The sequence below is a fragment of the Nilaparvata lugens genome, chromosome 5 (assembly GCF_014356525.2).
Source record: "Nilaparvata lugens isolate BPH chromosome 5, ASM1435652v1, whole genome shotgun sequence".
Lineage (NCBI taxonomy): Eukaryota > Metazoa > Arthropoda > Insecta > Hemiptera > Delphacidae > Nilaparvata > Nilaparvata lugens.
Window position 1 is genome coordinate 53,782,915 of NC_052508.1, and position 25,030 is coordinate 53,807,944.

Here is a 25,030-nt window from a genome sequence, read left to right on the forward strand (position 1 = left end):
GAGCTCCGTAATATTATTGAGAAAAATGGCGGATAATCACTAAAAAAACCATGTTTTTCACGGTTTTCTCAAAAACGGCTCTAACGATTTTCTTCAAATTTATACCATGAATAGCTATTTATAAGCCCTATCAACTGACATGAGCCTCATTTCTAGGAAAATTGCAGGAGCTGCGTAATATTCTCGAGAAAAATGGCGAATAATTACTGAAAAACCATGTTTTTCACGATTTTCTCAAAAATTACTCGACTGATTTATTTAAAATTTATACTCTGTATAGTTATTTATCAGCTTCATCAACTGGCATGAGTCTCCTTTCTGGGAAACTAAGGGGGGGTTCACCCCATCCTTCAGAAATGGACTTTGTAACCTCCTTCTCGTGCATGTGGTAGGTAGGTAGAGCAGTCTATAAAAATAACACATAGTCGAGATATTTCATCTGTAGAACAGCTGTTTTGACGATTTTTAAAAAATCATCGGATTTCACAATTTACACAAAGGAAAAAGTACTCTGAAAACAATTATATACACACATATACAGTAGTCTGATCGTAGTTTCAAATAATTATGTTGCCGCCAATCGTCATTATGTTATTTCTCTAAATTATTGTTGTTTAAGAATGAGGCTCCCAGTTTAATGAGCAAGGAAAGTTGTGTGAGTGTACCACACCAGATTTTTGTTTAAGGGTTATACGTGAGGTACATATTATTTCCTGGACAAAACATCGAACACATTACGACAGCTGTTTGTCGTTAGCCCAGTTAGTCGTTGGGGTGAAATGTGTTTCTAGCCTTTCTACCCAGTTTGTCGTTGGAGTGAAATGTGTTTCGACTTCGACCCAGTTTGTCGTTGATCCACTTGTGAAGCATCCCCTCTCTACTACAACAACTTCCCCTTCATCAACACCACTATCGAGAAAGGCTCTCGTGCACGAAGATTATCGAAAGCACTAGACATCACTCACATCAGTCATCCGCCCGTCATTAGTGTGGTTGGTTGTTGTCTGTTGTGTGTTCATGTTGGAAGGAGTGGTTTTGCCGTTTTGCTCGCCTCTCAGCAAATTCTTGTACTATAAGTCACCACCACTATGGATTTTGTAAGTATGGTGTACATTTCTATGTCAAAAACAATATTTTATAATGTATGTAAGTTGAAAAAAAGAACAGATTGATGCCATTTCAAAGTACCTTATCAGACCTGGGGCCCGTTTCACAAAGGTACAAGTAGGTTACAAGTCTTGTTGCCAACTATGGTTTTGGAGAACAGCTGATTACTAGCGTTTCACAAAAGCAGAATATTGTTAACTTGTTAACTTACAAGCTACTTGTTAAGTTACAATGAATTTCTACAAGTTTACAAGTGATTTGCTTGTTACGAACAAGTGTTTCACAAAGATTTTCATTGTAGCCAACAATTTTTGTCGAAATTAAATGTTCGTAAATATGAAATTTCTACCGAAGTGGAAAGCTATGTAAAGGATTCATAAGTGGTCATTAAAATGATTTTAAATATTCAATAAATATTTCTAATAATCAAAAATGCCCTATATTCCTCTAAAATTCAATACGGTATTTTGGAAATATATGCTTCAGGAAATTGAATTTAATAAATTTCCAAAATAGTTATTAATGTGTTACCTCATAGGTTATGTGTACAATAGTATATATATACAGTACCTATACATTATAATTATATTTTATATAGTACATTTACTATATATATATATATATATATATACAGAGTACATAATGTGTAGGTTACAAATTCAGCAATAAATGAAGTAGACTGTACAAAAAACATTATATTGCTTTCAAATATATTTTCAAAGTACGGTAATTATTGAAAAGTACAAGTAACCTTTATAAAGGATGAAAAAAGGAAATCATCATGAAAATAGGTTATGTTTACTATTGAAGTACTTGTAGACTTGTAAACTTGTAGATCATAAATTTTTGTGAAACGTGAGTACTTGTAAACTTGTAACTACAAGTACTTGTTCGTAACCATGGTTGGTAACAATACTTGTACCTTTGTGAAATAGGCCCCTGCTGTAATACCTCTTTTCAATAAGCCACTGTGTGATATCATTTTTGAAATTTATTGTTCTACTACTGTGCAGTCTGAATAGAAACAGGTGATTTATTAATTACCTTTATTGCCAGTGCAAAGTCATTTACTTTGGAATGTCAACATCTGAGTACGTCAATATTCGCCCTATTTCTAGTTCTGTGAGCATAAATCTGCCCTCTCAAGGTAAAGGATGCCTGCTGATGAGTCTTGATATACAGCAGGAGTGATGTCAATATATAGATACTGTCCGTAGACCATGTATAGGCCCAGCCCCAGACGACGGGAGATGGGCTTGCAGTAGGCATCAAAATCACTGTAAATGTCAATGTTCACAGAGCCCCTCTAGGCTATTGTAGTAGCAAGGTGTCCTCCTCATGAGTCTGAATATCCCCAGAACAGGATGGATCGATGCCATACTGGATGCTAACTGAGTGGTATAGCATCAACAGATGTTTAATGCTCAGTTTGCTCATCATTTTTCTAAATACCGTAGATATATAACTTTTGATAGCTTTGTACATACTTTGTATGCTGCTCCCAGCCTAACTTGTTATCAACAGTGAAGTCCAGGAGAGTAACTGGTTCAGCATTTGGACAAACTCCATTAAGAGTTCTCATATCAGCTCCTGTGTTTCACCTTCATTCAGCAACATCTGTTGGTCTAGAATCATTCTTTTGTATTCTGAAAAAAGTTATGGCCTTTGCAATTTGCTTCACGATGTCCATTTCCACAACCAACTAGTGTAGTGTCATCAGCAAACTCGAACCAATCAAACCAAGGTTATTTTTAATGATGAGGAACAGTAGGGGACCAAACACTGAACCCTGGAGGACTTCATGTGACACAGCTTTCTCCTCCGATTTAGCACCCACCACACTAAAATCTTGACGCCATTTCCCCAGATAACAATTCAACATTTTCCATGCCTGTCCCTAAACACCATATCTGGAAAAGATTTCTCAACAAGACATGATGTGGCACGCAATCGAATGCCTTTGTGAGATTGCTCAATATCAGGTCCACTGATTCACAACTTTCAAAGGCCTTATGAATGCTTTCTATCAGAGAGGACCTAGAGTCATAACTCCGCTGGCAATTATTCAATTAAATTCGAAGCAGTTGTGGTCGATCTAACATTTCGGAAACCATGCTGCATAGAACCTCCAGGTATTCAGCCTTCAGGTATTTAGCTGCCTCATTATTGCTTCCAGAATCATAGCAATAATTGGAACGATGGAGATAGACCGGTAACTACCTGGGTTTCATTTTTTGAGGGGAGGTACCTAAATTTTTTCTTGACTCTTTCTGGTCATCCCAGCCAACGTCCTAAGGATTCAAGTATTCAAGTCAGGCCCGGTTGCACAAAATCCGGTTAAATATTAACCGTGATTAATTTCATGAGAACCAATAAGAGAAAACCTTTTTGATAAGACGGGTCTCTGATTGGTTCTCGTGGATTCAATCACGGTTAAAATTTAACCGGCTTTTGTGCAACCGGCACTTAGTGTTTGAAAATAGGAACACTTCTTGGGATAGCAGCACAAGCACAGTAGCAGATCAAGGTCTACAGAAACCTTGTATTTATAGATATAGAAGTATTTATAGACCTTGTAGCAGATCAATCAGAACCTTACGACTCGGTTCCCCTGATATTATAATAAAATAAATGCTAGATAATCGTTATTTATGTATATTCTTTGACTAAATTGCAGGTGGAAACACAGACAGATCCAGCGTGCAATACTTCCAACAGGATGCTGAATAATGTTGACTGCCCAGATGAGTCTTTCGAAGGACATGTAATATTTATCAAACAAGAAGTTGAAGAAGAAGAAGAAGATGATGAACAACAACTAGGTATTATTATTCTAACCAACCACGACTAAGGGCTTTACACACAGTCTGCATTAAAAGCTAAGCTACGATTAGGCAAGGTCGCATTTAATACAACGCATTTTATAACGGGCTTGAACCATCGGCTGATCTATCTCCGTTCAAACCGAGATGGTGCATATGGGCCTAAATCGAATGAAAGTGGAGAAAGTAAATATAGGTACACCAAATCAATAACTCATTCGAAGACTTCCATAGAAAAACATACTTGTAAATTTTTTGATCATCAAACCAACAATTCTTTATTCATTCATTCATATGATAAGTACATCATCAAAATGATAGGGAAAGAAAAAAATAAGGTAACATTGTGCTATTCGTCTCCAAAAATTAAATAGGGCTATGCATAGTCCAAAATAGGTCAAGTCTTGTTGTTTCTCACTTCACAAAATTTTCAGTCCTTTTAAAATTCAAAATATTTTAAGAGTTATTTATTACTTAGACCAGATATAGAATTATTGGTGATTTATTCTATTTCTGGCCCCTTTTTCATAAAAACTTAGAAGTCCTGTAATGCAGGAACAGCTGATTTTATCGGCTATATTGAGCATGTAATTGGAATGGTGACTCTCCTGTATTACGTGACTTATTAGTTTTATGAAACAGGGCCAAGGTCTAAGATTTATTAGAAGCACTTAGAATAAAAACCTTTCAGCTGTTAGTTTTGTGACTACAAGGCCCACCGCAAAGTAGACCCACGCCGTGGGATGTTTTGTAAACCATTGCTATAGAATTATTTATAATCAATCAGCTGACAAGTGGATTATTCATTGCATGCATTACACTGATGTCTGGAGAAGCCTAGCATTGGTTTACAAAACATCATTGCTATAGAATTATTCATAATCAATCAGCTGACAAGTGGATTATTCATTGCTTGTATTACACAGATGTCTGGATCGAAGCCTAGCATTGGTTTACAAAACATCATTGCTATAGAATTATTCATAATCAATCAGCTGACAAGTGGATTATTCATTGCATGCATTACACAGATGTCTGGAGAAGCTTAGCAATAGTTTACAAAACATCATTGCTATAGAATTATTCATAATCAATCAGCTGACAAGTGGATTATTCATTGCATGTATTACACAGATGTCTGGAGAAGCCTAGCATTGGTTTACAAAACATCCCTCGGCGTGGGTTGGAGTGGCGTCGATTAGCTTGGGTCTACGTTGCGGTGGGCCTATTGGTCTTCAGACTATTTGAAAGATAATAATCTCAGAAAGCACACATGAAATTATTTTGCTTTGAATAATTGAGTAATTATTACACTTATTAAGCGTTTTTAGGCGACAATCAGCAATCGTAGAGCTTCCTGCCCTGCCGACTTAAAAACGCCTTAAAATTATCTGACCCTAAGGTGAACCTTGACCTATTCCCCTCCCAAATTTAGAAAAAATAGCATTGTTATTGATCTTGAATGTTGATAGTCAGTGCTTAACCTTGAGTTAGAAAATGTTGTTGGACTGTGCAAAGTGTAGGCGATATTTTCTATTTTTATTCATTTGAAAGTTGGAAAAAATCAATACTGTACGCATGCTGGGTCTTCAATCTTTTTGTTCTACCCTATGGATAGAAACCCCATAAAAATATACACTACATATAAAAATAAAAACACTAAAATTAATAAAAACATTTAGTACCCTTTTTATTTACACTGTTTTTATTAATTTTAATAAAGTCGCCCATACAAGTGAAGTGATTTTATAAAATAAACACTGTATATGTAGAAATATATACTGAATGTCATTACTTTTGCCATAGGCCTATAATTGAGTTACAATATCTTGTTTTCTCTGATTTTCTAGATGAATCGACACCATGCTCAGGTGATAGCTTAGAGCCGCCTATTTCCAATGATTCTGAATCTGGAGAACAAGTGGATAATTGTGAGGAAATTAAAGCCGTAACGAAATTGAAGACACAACCCAAGAAAGGACAAAAAAGGACTATGACTTGTGAATTTTGTGACTATCAGACCAAAAACTCAACAGTTTTGAAAGTTCATATTTATAAAAAGCACTCTGAACAAAAACGTTTCAGCTGTGAGTTATGTGAATATAAAACAGCTCATCAATGCAATTTAAAAACTCATAAATTTAGAAAGCATACAGAAGAAAAACCATTCAGCTGTAAGATTTGTGACTATAAAACAGCTATTTCACGTGATTTGACAGTTCATAATAGGAAGCATACTGAAGAAAAACCTTTCAAATGTGAACAGTGCGATTACAGAACACTTTATTCGAGTAACTTGAAAATTCATATGAGAAAGCACTTGAACACTCTCAGCTGTGAGTTGTGTGACTTTAAAGCAACCAAGTCATCTAGATTGAAACTCCATGTTGAAAAGCAGCACACAAAAGAAAAGCCTTACAGCTGTGACTTTTGTGAATATAAAGCAGCTCGTTTAGGTCATTTGAAAGTTCATATTAGAATGCACCCAGAAGTAAAACTATTGAACTGTGATGTTTGTGACTTTAAAACAACCCGGCCTTCTGCTTTGAAACTTCATATTGAAAATCACACACAAGTGAAACCTTTCAGCTGTGAGACTTGTAACTATAAGACAGCTCGTTTGTGTTATTTTAAAATTCATATGAATAGATATCATGGAGTAGAGAGTGTACAGCCACACAGCTCAAAAATCATATAGCCTTTTTTATATAGCTCATAAGCATAATATTTATGAGCGTAATAAATTTGAGCCATTTCTAATATCAGAAATGACTCAAATTATACTAGTGCAACCAAAAAATTAATAATAATAACCGTCTAACAATGCTGCCATGACCATTGAAAATAGTCATTTGTGCAATTGAAAATATATCTTTTATTTTATTAATCTTAGGATGGAAAGATTCAAAAAGATTCATAATCAAGCGCCTCAAATAATTGGTATTGGATAGTAGTATATTTCCAAATTTTTAAATTCATAACAGATCTCATTCAACAAAGGAGGAACATTAAAGTAAATTAAGAATGTATTTGATAGAATTTATTTGCGATTGAAGTTTGTTGACTAATGCCATAATTATGAAATTTTTGATAGTTTAATGAAATAAAACAATATACATTACTTACTGGTTGATTAGATTCACGTGACTTCCAAATTTACTTTTCATAGTTCATTGAATAGACTCATTCACATAATTAACTTTTCGGTGTGTAGAGGATTGAGCAGACGCATGCAGCAGCAGAGAGACTGAGAAAAATTACACGTTTGCATGCAGACGTAAGCATACATAATAAATGAAGATGAACTTCATCTTCAGGAACATAATAGAGATGGACTTCTGTGTACGTTACAACGTACATAGTCAATTAAATGTTTTGGCTCACTCTGTATTGTAGCGAAACGTCTCATATTAAAGCACAACACTTGTTAGGTCAACCTTTATCCATTGGTAGCCGTTACTCATGTCGGTCCAGTATTGTCCCAATGGCGTCCCATTATAACTCAAGAATAGGAGTGAATTTCGCCAATGTGATGACATTATATTGTTCCTCTCAAGTACTATCTATCATTCCTGAGAGTTTGAGCGATTTTAATTTTTGCAAAAATCCATGATTATCCATGGATTTTATGAAAATGCAAATCTCCCAGATTTGATTCGAGCACCTAGTGGGGGATTTTTCCTCCGTCTGTCTGCATACGTCCATATGTTGGTGCGTGCATTTACCTATAGACAGATGACAGAGGTTTTTGAATTAGGCTACTCATTATCTATACCATGATGAAGAAAAGAACTTGCTTATACACGTACGGAATAGGAGAATTATGTTTGACGCATCACGTCAGAACTACTGGACTGATTAACTTGAAGCTATCTGATTAAAAGCTATTTAGTGTTGGTATAAGAGGACCTGTACTCAGGTTATTTGAAAGTTATCTGGAGAATAGAAAATTTGTTGTTAAAATTTGGAACTATTTAAGTCAAGAGAGGACTTCAAATGTGGGAGTGCCTCAAGGATCAGTCCTGGGACTTTTTACACAAATGATTTACCTAGATATTTGATTCACTGTAAGATTATTATGTTTGCAGATGATATTTTGTAGATTTCCTCTCATAAATCATTAGATGTGGCCGGGTTACCTACTAGTTATAGAATAAAAATTGAACAATTCAGAAGGAATATATTTATTTAATATGAACACTTTTGGGAGGATAAAACAGAAGATAGACTCTGAATGATAAAATAATTTACATACACTCACACACTCTCTCTGCTAATCCTGAATGGTGTCTTTGAATAATAATTTACTTTTACATAAATTGAGCATTATAATAACATCTAGATCGATTACTTCTCACAATAATAATCAATTTATTACTCTAATTGAAATGGTCACAATAGTGGTTTACAATCTAATTAACATACAAACAAAGTTCTCCCTTCCATTCACTCTCAAATAATTTTGTCTTAAATAATATATATTTTATTTAATAAACTTTGTGAGTATTTTCCTAATAGTTGATGTGTTTAATTTTTTTGATGACGTTTATGGACGACAGGTATCTTCTCACTCGCTGCATTTATCTCCCTCTCTCTCCTTCAGTACAGAATGCAACGAGTGGTACACAGTAAAAAATTTGGGTATAAAAATAAAATTAAAACGACAAATAACGTCGTTCGTAGACTAGTTGTTTAAATACATTATAATATAATCATATATAGATATAATAGACTTTAAAATAATTATTACTTTTGTTGCTCATTATAGACTACTAATTGGTAAATGCGTCTGCTGCGAAAACCTTTGTCATCAGCGAATTTGTTATAGTATTGAGCATTTAGCTATGAGATCGGCTGCGGAAATAATATTAAATTTTCACTTTTTCCATAATGGCTTTGTAAATCTATATTTTTGGGTTATTACAGAAAACTTCCAGATGAAAAGAGAATCGAAGCATTCAACAAAGAAGTGATAGCTTATCTGAGATTGAATTTGAATCCATTCTTGTTTGTATTGATTAATTGAACACAATTTTATACGATAAAATTGAATTACATGAAACTCTCAATATTGAAAAACATAAAAGGAAGAAAACAAGTATCGTTTCGCCTTCATAAATTATTATCATCAAACACAATTTATATAAAATATAAACACAGTTATGTAATGATAGCGTCCACCATTAATCGATTATTCTATGAGTTGAAATATTTCCACTTGTAAAGTTATTATTTTTTTAATTACGAGAAATGTAAGGTCTAACAAACTGTGTGAAGGCAGGTTACATCGTACTGGGAAACCAGTTACTAGAAACTTAGTTTGTTTTAGATTTAAGGCTCAAAAACACAGTACCAAACCGTAAATTAATCAACATGAATAAAAATATAAATCTTTATTCCCTTTTAAATTATTTTGTCCAAAATATGTTGTGACAAAATAATTCGAAAGGGGAATGAGATTTATATTAATATTTATACTAAAATTAGCCCTAAAGAAAAAATACAATTAACATTATTGAGTTTAATTTGACCAGACCAAAAAAGTTAACTGGTGTATTTGGTTGGGCAGTGGTCAGATTAACCTATCTTTTTCTGATGATCTATTCATTTATTACAATAAATAATATATAACTCTATAGTACTCTTTAACTTGCGGAAATGATAAACAGGCTCAAACCCAAAACTGCTTGTCTTCCAATTTATTCCTATTCCAATAATTCCAATTTTAACAACACACAGTAGATAAGTTGTGAAGATATTGTTGTAGTTAATCATAGTGAATAAGAAGACTAGACATTAGCACAGATTTATTAAAAGTGAGATGCAGTCGTCTCGAAACTCAGATAACCGAGATTAATAATGGTGTAACAACCGAAATTTAATAAATCTGTTGTTGGACAATATCAAGTACTTTTTATTCAGTTAACCTGTTTTGTTCAACTAACCATGACTCATGATTTTAACAGAAATAACTATAACATATTTTATGCCAGTTTCAACAAATAAATTATTATCTCAATAATGAAAATTTTGTAATTCGAAAAATAACTTTATCTGTCTTGTTTGCTTCATTGTTAGACAAAGAGGGAAAACTCAGACAAGCTGTGTAACTGACGGAGACAGAAAATCAAGAGAGATAGTTGAAACTAGATAAATAAAACAGTGCGGAATACTCGATTAGTTTCCTCTTTGTCTAACAATGAAGCAAACATGACAGATGAAGTTGTTTTTCGAATTACAAAATGTTCCACTACTTAGATAATAATTTGGGTAAAAGAAAGGAGACGGGGCCGCCGAAAGCAATGGATGAACAGGTAGAAGTTCTAATGACCCTTTAGTGGTCGCCTATTGTTAATGAGTTTCGACATTTTCGTGGTCTATTGTTAAGGATTCCACTCCGAGGAATAAATTGGTGGCCCAGTCTGATTACTTAAAGGCATTTTCAGCTGTAAACCAGTGGTAGCCTACATTGATTGGAAAAACACACACATTACTCTCGATTATAAGTACAAATTTAGTCAAACTAAGAACGTATTATTTTTTATAAAGATTTTTTAAGAAGACTTGTGCCACGAACACACGCCGTACGCTTTCCATAAGCTGATGCTATAATTATCATACTATACATTATATTGAATTATTTGATAAGTATATTCATACAAATAAATAATATAATACGCATATCATCAGCTGATGAATAGCGCACGTGGTGTGTAACCACGAATTGTATGTAACTCAAGTTAGTCTGTATACAGCTTGTGAGCAAGTTGAGTTTCATCAAAATGAACCATTAAAAATAATTGAATAACAAGTACTTGAATACTGATCTAGATTCAATAATAAAGTGAGAATACAAGTAACAGGTAAGGTGGAAAGTAATAGTTGAGTCCCTACCAGCTGAAACTGCCTTCAAGAAAGCAGACGAGGCCACTCCGGCCACTAATAAGGGTAATGAAGCGGATTGAGAGGACAATAGAGTGTGATAGTCGAGAGTTGGAGGATGAACCTTTTTGGAACAATATCCCAGTGTACAGGTAGCGCGGCCCCGTCTCCTTTCTTTAACCCAATAATTTAAATGTTGAAACTGGCACGAAATATGTTACATAACATGGATGAGATCAGTTTTCAATTTAAAATAATTCTTGATCCACTACTACCAATTCTCATAGCTTGACAAAAGGTTCCACAGCCAGCCGACTGGACTAGAGTTGAGCAAAGAGTTGATAACAAAGCACTAGACACATACAGAGTTGGCTTAGCTTAAAAGTCATTCAAGGAATAATATTCGTGATCACTGAGCCAATAGAAAATCATCAATATAAACCATCTATAATTAAAATGCATTCAATAATACTTATTATACTGGCTATATAATCCGAGCCAGGGTGTACTGTCCCTAAATTCGATTAATTAGTTATTCATTCAAATTATGATTTTTACCGTAGCAGACTGGGTTGGCAATTGTGTACTGTAGTTATTTCCTGTACGGTAGCCTATTAAAATGTGAGATTTCCCAGTATGAAAAATTCTATATTAATAAAATTAATATCATATTTCTTCTAATAAAGGTGCATTTTCGTTTGTGCGTAAATTTCCGCAGTCGACGCGACAAGCATTGTTGACATTCAAATTGTCTAAATTTCAAGTGTGCTAAAACAGCTGATCAAATAAATAACTTTTGTTTATTCCTGTTTATTATTCAAGAATCAAACATTAATAATATAAACATTTACCATTTAAAATTATAAACTCAACCACCCCCATTAAAACATAATTAAACACAATGGTCTGGCCAGAGAATTCGAACTGTAGCGCCAAAATGCCAGACTGCAGTTCTGCCAATAGCAGGCTTGTGTGCGCCAGCGCAGACCGTCCAGCTGTTTTGGCCTTGTCAATGTTAAAAGCCCCAGTCTATCTTGTCTAGTCACCCCGTTGTTGTGCAAGACCGAATTTGTATTTTGTCATGTAATTTCGATCGGAAATTTCTTGTAAATAATTGTTTGAGTGTAGTGTGTGTGAATTATGAATATAACAGCGTAAATAGTGTTGAATTGAATTAATTTGAATCAGATTTGAATTTATAATGAATCCAGTTTGAGCTTTGTTCGAAACACAGTGTATGACCTGCAAGTTGAACACAGAATCAACGCGAAAAGACAGCCCAGAAGCCAGAACCTGTCTTATTCCCAGATTTCATCCCACCCTGAACCTGATCAAAACACCTAATAAAGGCTTCGAAGGGCAAGTAGACAAGATTGGATTCAATCTGGTGAGTTTTTGCTCCTTTTTATTGTTTATTAATGCAGAGTTTAACTGTACAATAACCTGGCTCAAATTGAAGATTAAATTTTGCCCCTTGTTTGTATTTGATTATTTGAATAGTAAATTACAGTCCTCTGGTAGCTCTAGCCTGAGCTTTGTTCAGAGCACACAATATTTTAGGTTATTTAGACAAATTGAAATCTACCCAATCTGAGATCCTCGCCCTGTCGTGGTCGACGACGGCATTTACTCACAAACGAAATCCCAGCTTAAGGAGGCCTGCAAATTGGACACAATCGATGCCCCCAAATGCATTCACCATATTTGGGTACTTTTTTCTAAGCGGAACTTTCATTATATCAAACTTAATATTATTGAATAGAAATATATCAGCTAGTAACTGAGATAAATTGCTTATTAGCAAAAATGTACATTACTAAAATGTTGATTAGGGATTCACAATCCAACAAAAGTAGCCACACTAGGATATCTGAGACGACTATAAGGCGTTACACTCTTCAGCTAGCGCTACCTGTTCGTAGGTTCGAATCCCGCCGATAAGCATGGACGTTTGATCATCTCATAAAATCACCCACACACTTCTCATTACCCACGCACATGAGAAAATCTCATGTGGGCATCATCCGCATTTAAAAAATAATCTTAAGATTAACAAAAAAATAAACAAACGGTGGCCCGATTCCACATATGTCTATTAAACTTTAAAGTGAGATTAACCGCTAATTAATGGATCAGGTTAGGCCTATACTTTTGTACCCAAATGAAATACCAATATAGTGATAGAAATCTACTAAGGTATCAGGGTAACTGATATCCAATATAATAATAAAAATTGAGTACGGTATCTAAAATAAATGATCAAAGTTTAAATATTAAATATTCCCGCGTTAACATAAAATAAGAGTTTTTTTAAGGTTGCTACCCACACAAGATTAGGAGTAGTACGTATTACGTGGGTACCGGTAATAAGATAGAGAAATCTTAGGACTGTATTTATCGAATACTTGTGCTATATTTTCTGTAGTTTGACACGCAGGACGCTCATGAAATAATTGACGTATAGTTTTAGATAGTATACCACTCCAAGGGCCATATCGTTAATCTAGGATTACAAGAAGTACCTACCTACCTACCTAATCTAGGTCGCATCCACTATAAACCACCAGCTGATAGAAACGGTGTCCCAAGAAAGTTCTAGAAGCCGAAGTCCATGATTTGTACATGAAATTTGCAACAAGAATGTCTTACATTTTTTGCAACAACAATTTTCTTATATCGACCTTAGTTTTCGAGGACTATCGATTTTTTAAATTGGCCTACTAAACCTGATTAAAACGTCAATATTTCTAACACGTTTATACTTATTCGAAGCCTTATAAAATATTTTTCCATAATTGAAATATTGTTACCCTGAAAAAAATAAAGAGCTGCTTGAAATTTGGCTTTGAACTCGACGAAGTCAAAATCTAATTCTAAGGATATGGTTGGAAAGAGGAAGAAATTTCTAATATGATTCATATAATTTGTTCGTTTCTTAAGCGTTTTTGAACTCAATATGAGCGTTCAAAGTTGAAAAAAGTGCATTCGTCGAGTTCAAAGCCAAATTTCAAACAGTTTAAACGCTCATAAAAAGTTCAAAAACGTCAAATAAGGGGCCAAATTAAATAATTATTATTGGAGATTACATCCCCTTTCCTTTCCAACCATATCCTTGGAATTACATTTTGACTGATAGTTTTCTAGTTATTGTCGTTCTAATGTCTGAAAGTAAGCCCATTTCAAAAATATCGAAAAATCTATACATCTCGAAAACAAAGGTCGTTATAATAAAACTTTACTGAACCTTTTTTGTTGCAAATTTCATGTAGAATCCATGGTCTACGGCTGTTACACCTTACACTCTGTATCTAATCGATATATCTTGAAAAATGAGGTCGATACAAGAAAATTTTACTGGACCTTTTTTGTTGCAAATTTCACGTAAAATCCATGGTCTTCGGCTGTTACACCATTCGCGTGACATTCTGTATGTGCGTTTACGGCCAACTGTATCTCTAGTGCTCTATTACGCGGGCTCTTTGCATGTCTATCGGAAATACTTGAGGCCGGTGACGACTAGAAACTTTTCGATGAACAGTTCGCTGTCTAGAACGGCAATATGCGCCGCACGGCCGATGAGCGAGTTGGCCGTATTGGGGAGTGCGTGGTGCACGTCGTACCGTACCAGCGTCACCTCAGGCTTGCTCATGATCGGGTACAGAATGTTCTGCACCATTTCGCGGTAAGCCGAACCTGCAACACACAACCACTGCAACTCAAATACATTGATTAACTATCTGTTTCAACAACAATCAATACAACAGTCAATGTATGTATTTGACACAATCAACACATCAGTAATGAGGGTACGTTGTATTTATTTCATTAATTTACAAAATATAATCGATAATAATAATATATCGAGTGACCTGGGTGGCTCAGGTCTGATGTCAGAGTTTTCAGGTCGCAACTGATCAATTTCAGGGCCTCTGACATGACCTAAGGACTGCTTTTTAGGCAGTAAAAATATAATCGATGATTGGCAGAGAACTAAGCGGATCAATCCAATACTGGCTCTCTCTCGAATGTTGATGGTTAACCTGGAAGAAAGATCCCTGGAAATTACGGCCTTTTTCTGCCATGTACAGGGCTATAAAACACAAATGCTAATCAAATACTGCCATTATTGACCGAACGCAGTGAGGTCTATATTTTAACTCTGATTTTCTTTCGTCTGTATGTATGTAACGCATTTTCGGCCAAACGCGTTGATAAAATTCTATGAGATTCGGCAGGAATATTCCTTTTTCAACTGCGCGTCGATGTATACACAAGGTTTTTTGAAATTTTGCATTTTAAGGATAATATGAAAGGAAAAGGAATTTCCTTCATACTCCGATAACACTATAATATAGTGATACCAGCTGGTTTATTATGAATAATTCTATAGTCTGATTAATCCTGTATATAATATCAGAGAAAACTCTTATAATTTTGTTCTATAAAAACTCCTATAATTGTAATTCTGTGATAATATATATCATCTACTCTGAAGATAGGATTAATCAGACTATAGAATTATTAATAATCAGCTGACAAGTGGATTATTCATTGCATGCATTACACAGATGTCTGGAGAAGCCGGTGAACAGGTGACACCAGATACTTGTGGATGAGAGAACTGCGCGAGGTCTAATATTCACAGAACTACCAGTAAAGAAAGACCTCACTATAAACCTGGAAGAAAGATCTCTGAAAATTACAGCCTGTCCTGCCATGTATAGGGCTATAAAAAATAGTGTAATTCAATTCTGAGACAATTTCTTGTAAATCATAAACTATTGAAGATAGCTAACCAATTGACATTTTGAACATAAACGTACTATACCTTAGGATATATTCTTAAGCTATATTTTCTCTATGTTAACATTCTAAAGCAGGAAAAATAAATAGATTAATTGAATCCGATCTCACTTGGCGTCAAATCTGCAAAACCGTAGAAACCAATTTAAAAAATAAAAATAATTACCCAATCCGGTGGCGTCTTTGACAGCAGCCTTGCACAGTTCGATGCGCGCAGAATGCAGCGGCACATAGCGGTCCTGACTGGAACCACAGAGCAGCAGATGCCTGAAGTGGCTGAGATGACAGCGCTGACTCAGCCGATAGAGAAACGTCTGACGCACATCAGTTGCGTCACGCAGTGCCAATTGCAACAGCGAACTGGACTTCTTCCACTTCTGCATGAACCACATGCCCATGTTGACTAGGCCACTGTTGTTGTAGAGGGTGCCCAGGTGGGGGCCGCTCAGCGACAGGAATGTGTGCAGACGCGGCAGCAGGTGCTTCATTTGCGGCCGGGTGATTGCCGCTCTGCCAAAACAATCAATAGTTTATTTTTCCTTTGAAAACAATATCAATATGCACACATGTGTATAATTATATAAATACGATATAAATACAGTAATTCATAAAAAACAGAATAAGTAAAAAGTGAAATAGTATTAATATTAAATACGGAAGGTCCCTGAAAAGGCTAAAACCGAAGCACTTTCTACTACAATAACCTTACTACACAATCTCGATGTTCAAGAACATACTTTTCAGCATTTAAAGCTGGCCACTAACAGAAGAAAATTCATATTTAGTGGCGAAGAATGATTCAAATTAAACAGCAGTTGAAATTATCTGATGATGATAATACTTAGCGGTTTTTACATAGGATTTTGGAGGATGACCACTACCTCCGTAAAAAAAAGCCATAGTGCATTCTGGTGACGTCAGCACAGGTATCAGCTAGGGTTTTTATTGGTGTAGGGGGCGTTGTTTACGGAGGTAGTGGGACGAGTCTCGGCAAGGCAGGAAACTCTCCGATTGGTTGATTAGGTTGGTTTCCGGGAATCAGCTGATTGTCAGCCAATCGGAGAGCTTCCTGCCCTGCCGACTCGTCTGCCATAAACTAGGCAAAAACCGATATGTATGGTCTAGCCCTTATGCTACTTTTCTCTATTGTATGACTAACCAACTATAGTAAACGCAAATTGTAGAGGCAAAGTCTATAAATAGACCTTGAGGCGGGTGATGGTGGCTCTATCTATGAGTGAATTGGTAGATTTCAAGCAGTAAAAAAAGTTCAAACAGTTCGTCTGCTTTGTGTTTGTTTACATTTGAAATGTCATCATACCCTGACTTCTCATTAAAAATATTTTTATTAAAATTTTTAAATTCAGTCATACATTTTATTCATATTTTTATTGTGATTTTTCGTATTTTGTTTTCTTCTATGTATTTTGTGTTGAATTGAATAAAATTATTGATTGATATTGAACTGAATAATTTGAAGCACCAATTCAAGCCTTCACTGAACCGTTGTAATTGGACAAGTAAAGAGTATTTGTTTGTTTATCTCTAAATCATAAATAAACCCTGATTTTAAGTCATATGATTGACACATCTCCAATATTTAGGATAACATATGCAATTTAAAGCTTGAAATTTACCAATTTCACTCAGAGATAGTGCCACCATCACCCGCCTCTCCAATTTGCGTTTACTATACCAGCTAAAATTACCTGATAATGATATTCCCGAGCGAATGGCCGACAAAACTGATTTTGGCCGGATTGAGTCCGCAGGCGTCGACGTGGTACAGTATCTCGCCGACAAGTCGATCAGTCATGGTGTCGAAATCACTGAAGGTGTCACCCTGGTTGCGCTCGGACATGAGGAACTCGAGGTTAGCGCCGGGCAGACCCAGCTCCAGGTAGGTCTTGATGAGACGCAGGTCGGTCGCGTTGCCGTCTAGGCCGTGCACGCATACGATCAGATGCACGCCCTCGGGCGAGAACATGCGGTGCTCGTCACTGATGTGGAAGTAGGGCAGGGTTGACGCCAGCGTCGGAAAATCGCTGCAAATCAATGATAACACAATATTGTTTATGCAATAGTCTTCGAAAAGCACGAGTTAGATGTAGGAGAAATAACCTGGACCTACAGTAAATTTTTCTTCCATATGGATCGTGTCAAGTTAAAAACTACAAATAAAAAATAAATAGGCTATAATAGGTACAGTCATGCCATGAGAAAATGTCTTAAATTAGTCGCGACAATAAGTTATTCCGTACAAGCAGGCAAAACAAGGTGAGTAGTTCATTCTCATTTTAAAGTTAGCATGTGTAAATTTAACATTGCAATATTTGACTATCGAGATATTCCTCTATTGTATAGAATGCGTTACGTCTCAGCAGTTCTTTTACTATTCTCTTGAATTTGCTGCTTGGAAGACTTCTAAATGTTAAGGGAAGTTTATTGAAAAGAATAACCTGCTGGTATTTATGGCTTTTATAAGTCTTGTGCAGCCTTATAGAAGGTTTTATCAAGTCAAATTTATTTCTTGTGTTGTGATCATGATTTTCTTGCTGTTTCATAAAATTATCTTCATTTTCCTTCATGTAAATTAGATTTACATAAATATACATACTAGCAAGGGTTGGGACGCTAAGTTTCTTGAAAGCATCTCTACATGACTCGTTGAATTTGAGTCCTGCAATGCATCTTATGGCTTTTTTCTGCCATAGAAACACTCTGCTGGCAGAAGAGCAGTTGCCCCATAAACGGAGACCATAATTTAAATGTGAATGGAAGAGACCGTAGTATGCCATCATCAAAACTCCAGGGCTGACTGATAGTTTAAGTTTACGTAGAAGAAAGGTGACTCTTGATAGTTTTTTACAAAGAAACTCGATATGGTCTTCCCAGCATAGCTTACTGTCCAGCATTAAGCCCAGCAATTTGACCGGCTTCGTGTAGTTTTTAGGCTAGGATCTATTCTGCTCTTCAAGGAAAATAATATCCTCTCAGTTTTGGTCTCATTAAGACGGAGGCTGTTGGCATTGTACCATATTTTTGAGGTTTTTGTTGAAACGTCAAGGTCATGAATAAGATTTTCCGCATTCGCACCAGAATTGAGAATTGTAGTGTCGTCGGCATACAATATTGAAAAGCATGGTATATTACAACTGAAATCATTTACGAACACTAGAAATAAAAACGGCCCCAAAACAGACCCTTGAGGGACGCCTGTTTTCACGGCTTTTGGGCTAGATAGTTTATTATTTACTTTTACCACCTGTTGTCTATTGCTCAAGAAGCTTTGAATCAGAGTCAGCTCGCTACCTTCAATACCATAGTATCTCAACTTTTCAAACAATATTGAATGTGACATGGAGTCAAACGCACGACTCAGGTCCAGTAGATCACCAGCAACCATACATTGGCTTTCAAAGCTCTCAAGAATGTAGTTGACAACCTTTTCAATCGCCATAGTTGTTGAATGATTTGGTCTAAATCCAAATTGATTGGGGTTGAGCAAATTATTTTCTACAAAGTACTCATACAGCTGTTTCAGTAGACATGCCTCAATGATTTTACCTACGATCGAGACTATTGCTATTGGTCTGTAGCTTTCTGGCAGTTCCTTTTCACCTTTTTTATAGATTGGATTTATTATCGACATTTTCAAGCATTCAGGAAAAGCTCCAAGTATCATAATCAAATTAATTACACATGTCAGTGGACGGAGAATCGAATCGATAATGTTCTTCACCGTATAATTTGAAAGACCAAAGGTATCCTCACTTCTTGAGGAACTGAGATTTCCCACTATGGACTTCACCGTTTCAATGTCAACCTCTTTCCATGCAAATCTTGGTGCAGCCACATTTTTTAAATTGATGAGATTACATTTTTCCAGCATATCTTCCATTGTAACTGATGTAGAGATAGACATATCCTGAGCATGAACTCCTGCACTAAGAAAAAAATCATTCAGTTTCTCAGGAGGAATGTTGATTGTATTTCATTAGAAATCTATTTTTGATTGTGATTTTTTGTACTTTGATTTCTATTATGTTTATTGTGTTGAATTGAATAAAATTATTGATTGATAGGTTGAGTCACAAGTGAGCGCATCGGAAAGTCGCTACAAATCAACGATAACACAATACACCTATTTCAACTCTATTTGAGAAAGTATCAACTCTTTTTGAGAAGATATCAATTGCTATTAAAACACAAATTGTTATTGTCAAACAATTTTATGTTCATATTCAATTTGTGTTTTCATTATGGGAAAGTACCACAACATAACTGTAATATATCAATTGTATTTCAGAATAGTCATTTGTAATTGAGAGAAATTCAGATGTAAATGAATATTAAGTTTGTTTTTTGGTCCTACAAAATAATTATTTCTTTAATATGTGAATAATTCCTATTTTAGTGATAATAATGTGGAAAATTTCTTCTATGTTTGGTTTTGAAGCATCTAAATTTGAGAATCTATATTGTGAAAATAATTAATGACTGAAAATTTTGTGAAGTGAACAGCTACAAGACTTGACCTATTCCAGACTATGTGTAAACTTATCCTTGGGAGAGGAATAGCACAAGGTTGCCTTATTTTTTCTCTCCCTATCATTTTGATGATGTACTTATCGTATCAATCAATAAAGAAAAAATGGAAACATTCGATTCTATTTGAGAAGTATTCACATACAATTGGGAATAGCCATTTATAATATTGAGAAAACTTCAGATGTAAATTTGAACAGCCAATTCTATTTGAAAAGTATTCACATGTAATTGAGAATAGTGATTTGCAATTGAGAAACAGTCGAATGTAAATCAGAAACTATCAATTATTGAGAATGAGAAAACTATCCATTTGCTTCATCTATTCTTCCCTGATTAGGGTTCACATTAGTAAAGTTTTCTTGAATTCTTCAACGTTTGAGTAGAATGGGCGATTTAGAAAAATTTATGTCAAGTTTACTTTAAAGTTTTCATAACCTCAAAAGTATATAATTGTGAATTGAAAAAACGTCAGATCATGCATGAGCCGAGAAACAATATCTAGAATAGAATAGAATACTAGAATAGAATACTAGAATAGAAATCTAGAAAGAGTCATACAAACACGTTGCGACTTGTATGAAGCTGCTCACTCTGAACGCAACCAGCAAATGCATGCGTTGACGTAAGTGGCACACAAAAGGGGTGTTTTTGTAACGGGCACACAACAGAATCGACTTTAAATTAACATTGGTTCTTTATGGGAGTGTTCACGCGTAGACAGAAAGTTCAGCAGAAAAAAAGAACTGTTCAAAACAGAGACGAACTATCCTTCATTTTGTCGTTATTTTCAAGGCATATAAACACAATGCTATCTTGTTTCGACCGATCACTGCTTGTGAACCGTTTTGAATAAAAATAACTAATTTCGAGAATCTGCCGTGGTGAACAGGCGGCTTCGTTTTAGACCTGAATTAGTGATCGGACTAATTCTCGAATCAAACAATTCTAACAAAATTCATCGATCAAAATGAAACTAACTTGAACGTACCTGTAAATCATGCCGGTAAAGTTCATCTGTCGTTTGAACTCGTCCTTAGACTTTTGGAACGTGGCAGAGTCGTCTACCAGGGGCGTGATGAGCCTCGGCTGGCACAGCTTGTCCTCCTGATAGCAGTCACATGACTCTTCCTGGTCCCCTGCTCCTGATGTTACTCCATTCCCCTCCATCGCATCAAGGTAGCTGCTGCAAACAGTGTCAACGGTACATTAGCAAGTTATTGATTAGCAAAGTGAGGTCCAAGTTTCAAGTCGACGGTTTTACATCTCGTTTTATGTATAAATTTATGTTTTTTGTATGTCCATACTTCAATATTACCGTAAAAATCAGACTACAGAATTATTCATAATAAATCAGCTGTCGAGTGACAGCTGCAATGACGCATGCAATTAATCTGTTTTCAACTCGGGCTGAACACTACCTCCGTGAACAAAGCTATAATGCATGACAGGTGGTTGATGGTAACGTCAGCACAGGTAGGGCTCCTACACCAATAAAAAAACTAGCTGATATAGATCTGCTGAAATCAACAAATTTTTATTGTTGTAGGAGCCTGTACTGACGTCACCAGAGTGCACTTTGGCTTTGTTTACGGAGGTAGTGGGCTGACCAGTTGCCAGTTTGTCTAGTAATTATTAGCTTTTGGTGATACTAGTTGTTTAAAACAGATGATTAGCATTGTCGATACGTCAACCCAAACAGCCATTAGCCGATTTAACATCTATAACTCGCCGACAAGACAGGACAGGACAGAATCAACTCTGATTCACAGTAATAGACGTGGCTGTGATTTGTAATTACGCGAGGTCCACTATTCACAGTACTTCTACTAGCTACTACAGTATTTATATTACCCAATATAGGGTAATATAGTTACTGTAGACACTTCTCAAAAACAGCTGTTCCACATGAAGCTTTAACGACATGAAGTTGGCATCTCAGGCTAGGCTTACACCGGTTAGTCCAGACAAGACTAGTCACGTTTAGTCACAATACTTAACATAGTTGCTTATGACGCGAGTCACACTGATTAGTCATTGCAATTAGACATGTCTTCATAAGCAACTATAATGTGACGTATTGTGTTTAAACGTGACTAGTCTTGTCTTGACTAACCGGTGTACGTCCAGCCTTACGATGACATCCGAGCAGGTATTTGATCATATTTTGTGAGGATAGCAGAAAATTTATTCAATTAACGGTTTGAGAATTGCACCGTGGAACAGTAATCATTGCTGTGATCAGAGATTCAAGCTTTCTGATTGGCTGATTGAGTTGGACCCTTAAAAAACGTCTGAAAAAACCGCTGTGGTATGACCCTTACTTGTTAGCCTGAGCGGCAGAGTTCTCAGCAGCAGCTGCCGCCGAAATAAGCTGCTGTCGCTTGATCTTGGCCTGACGACGGCGTTCGACGTCCCTTTCGACGGTGTTGTGCGTCAGCCGTCGGCCTTTCTCCCTAATCACCTCGTCCTTCACCGTTTCGTACATGTGGTAGAGCAGGTTGTCGACGGGCAGCGGCGGCTGCAGCGGAGGTGGCGGCAGCGGAGGAGGAAGCGGGTCGCGGAACGGCTCCGGCGGAGGCGGTGTGTCCCAGAATTGGCGCGGAGGCGGTAGCCGGACCTACAATCCACATCGTATTTTCAAAAAACTGGGTTTTATTGTTGTCACATTCACATTTATTTAATTTGTACACAGGATGTATTGAAACCAATACATCTTCAGCTCTACTGCACTAGAGTACTGGAGTACAGATTACTGTAATAGAGAACTAGAGTATTTTCATTTCATCACTAGTATTTTAAATTTGAAAAAGGCACATCTCTTCTTGTTGCAATTTTGGAAGTAATACTTTTATAGTAAAAAAACAAGAATCAACACACAAAATACCGTATGAAATAAATGAAAAACAACAATTTACTCTTCTTTTTAAATGTTAACAGAAAGGAACGTTGTGTAATGGTAAATTTATTATGTTATCAAGTTATTAAAAAAGTTACGATAATGTAATATAGGTAGGCCTACATATACCTCATTTTTTATAGTTATCAAGAATGAACTATGGTTCATAGTTTGGGAGATGGGTGTTCATCAAACAAGTATAATGGTATAAAGACGGACAAAGTATCATATTCATTTAGATCTCTCTAATAAAATTTCTTATTGAATCAATGAATCAATAAATTCAATGTATTCGCTACAAATAATTTACAAGATTTACAAAATTTCTTTCATAAATAAAACTCCTTTGGATGTGGTATCCAATACATAAAATTAATAATTATTACTATTATAATCGAGTGTAAAATAAATAAGATAAATGAACACTCATTTTCTAAAAACTAATACAATAGGCTAGAGATTTACAGATATTTTTACTAAATAAAATGCTGAATAAAGTAGGGTGATTCCGTCAGTTTACCGAGTAAGTTTATAAATTGTTACAAGTATAAAAAGCACGGAGTAAAATGCATTCGTGGTCAGTGAAAAGCATTTGAACAATCATTTCACGTTTAAAAGAATTCTTAAAATAATTTCGTTCACACAATTTTCACATCCCACAAAATCATATTATTTATTCCCTACCACTTCTTCAAACCATTTCCGATTCTCGGTGTCACCAAAAGCGGCAAATAATGTGACGTTCACACTATTTCATACACCTGCTCTAGTACATGGGTTTCCCATGGTTGGAGGTTAATTTCCGTAGAAATACAATTTATTTATATTTGTAGTAGATTTAATATATTGTACTTTTTAATATTATGTACATTTTATTGATTCGATTGCTTGTTTGTATATCAATGGGAATAATTTTATTAATTTTTAGTACAAAATATTGACACACCAATAATTTAGAACTTTCACATTCATACATTCGCATATGATTTCCCACACGATTTCTGGTGAAAAAATGTTCATTCACACAACACTCAGTCCAAAACATCGACACCAAAGTTTGTAGACAAATACCTCCTCATACTGGTGTTGCTGATCCTCTTCGTCACCCTCCATCTCAGTTGGCTCCTCCTCGTCCTCCTCTTGATCAGCGGGCTGCTCTGTCTCCAGGGGTGGGGGTGGCGTGGGGGTGGGAGTGGCAGAAGACTCCACAACGGGCACATCACCCGCATTCACCAACGCCTCCAGGCGGGCTCGCAGCTGGGTGCCCAGTTCGCTGCCTAAATCAATGAAACACTCAATTTCTCTTGGATTCCTTGATATGAACCAGCAAAATACTATTGTTTCTAAAAACTATAGATAGACAGTTAGAAGCCTGTTAAACACACTTTAATAGTATTTTACGTCAAATGGACGGGAAGAGCCCTGCAAGAGATAGACATTTACGTCCAAGTAACGTACACTATTTTTTGTCATAATAATCGAAATAAGAATAATTGGGAAATAAAAAACATCACCTGTTTGTGCTGAAGTTACTACATGCATTCTATGAACATAACCTAGTTTACAAATTCCGAATATTAGGAATTTCATGATTTTAGTTGACAAAACTTCCACCTGGAGCGGTAAAAGGCGGTTTTTAGCAGTTTTGCTGTTCCTATTTCGGAACTAGGAAACATACTCGAATGTAAAGAAAACATATGATTTTATTACAGTATAGTATGCTGTAATGAGAATCATATGTTTATTTGTTCTACAATCAGCTATTTACCGGCTTGAGTTCATGCATGTAAAACAGCTGAAATTGAATGAATATGACAAAAAAAACATTAAAAGTGTTGTGGGCGAAGTTGGGGCGATAAGAGCCACTTAACCACTTCACTCATAGTCTATATTGATAAAATAATGTGGCCTATTCTTGTAAGATGCCAATTCCTGTTCAAGACTTTCATGTTATTAACATTAATATTGA

General features: G+C 35.7%; 2 protein-coding genes across 8 annotated transcripts in view; one reads left to right on the forward strand and one right to left on the reverse strand.

Moving 5' to 3' along the window:
- Window positions 1-878: 878 nt before the first annotated feature.
- LOC111047468 (zinc finger autosomal protein) lies at window positions 879-7,050 on the forward strand. Of its 2 annotated transcripts, XM_022333227.2 has the most exons (3): window positions 879-1,097; window positions 3,785-3,929; window positions 5,780-7,050. In XM_022333227.2, the coding sequence occupies exons 1-3, from the start codon at window positions 1,089-1,091 to the stop codon at window positions 6,625-6,627; spliced, it is 1,002 nt and encodes a 333-aa protein (XP_022188919.2). In that variant the 5' UTR covers window positions 879-1,088; the 3' UTR covers window positions 6,628-7,050. The 2 variants fall into 2 exon arrangements, with proteins under 2 accessions (XP_022188919.2, XP_039284682.1); XM_039428748.1 differs by lacking the exons at window positions 879-1,097; window positions 3,785-3,929 and adding an exon at window positions 3,944-4,125.
- A 1,047-nt stretch (window positions 7,051-8,097) lies between these two features.
- LOC111047444 overlaps window positions 8,098-25,030 on the reverse strand; it is a 61,806-nt gene continuing 44,873 nt past the window's right edge. For 5 of the 6 annotated variants that reach the window (XM_039428736.1, XM_039428734.1, XM_039428735.1 and 2 more), the window contains 6 exons: window positions 24,133-24,338; window positions 22,487-22,782; window positions 21,154-21,348; window positions 17,324-17,659; window positions 15,781-16,124; window positions 8,098-14,504 (listed from right to left, as the gene is read on the reverse strand). In XM_039428736.1, the coding sequence (XP_039284670.1) occupies window positions 14,299-14,504; window positions 15,781-16,124; window positions 17,324-17,659; window positions 21,154-21,348; window positions 22,487-22,782; window positions 24,133-24,338 (1,583 nt within the window). In that variant the 3' untranslated portion in view covers window positions 8,098-14,298. The remainder of the gene's footprint in view (window positions 14,505-15,780; window positions 16,125-17,323; window positions 17,660-21,153; window positions 21,349-22,486; window positions 22,783-24,132; window positions 24,339-25,030) is intronic. The other variant, XM_039428733.1, reaches the window with a different exon arrangement.

Excerpts from the sequence above, each read along its gene's own strand:
- LOC111047468 (XM_022333227.2), top strand. Across the intron at positions 3,930-5,779 it reads AGATGATGAACAACAACTAG|ATGAATCGACACCATGCTCA; the intron begins GTATTATTATTC and ends CTGATTTTCTAG.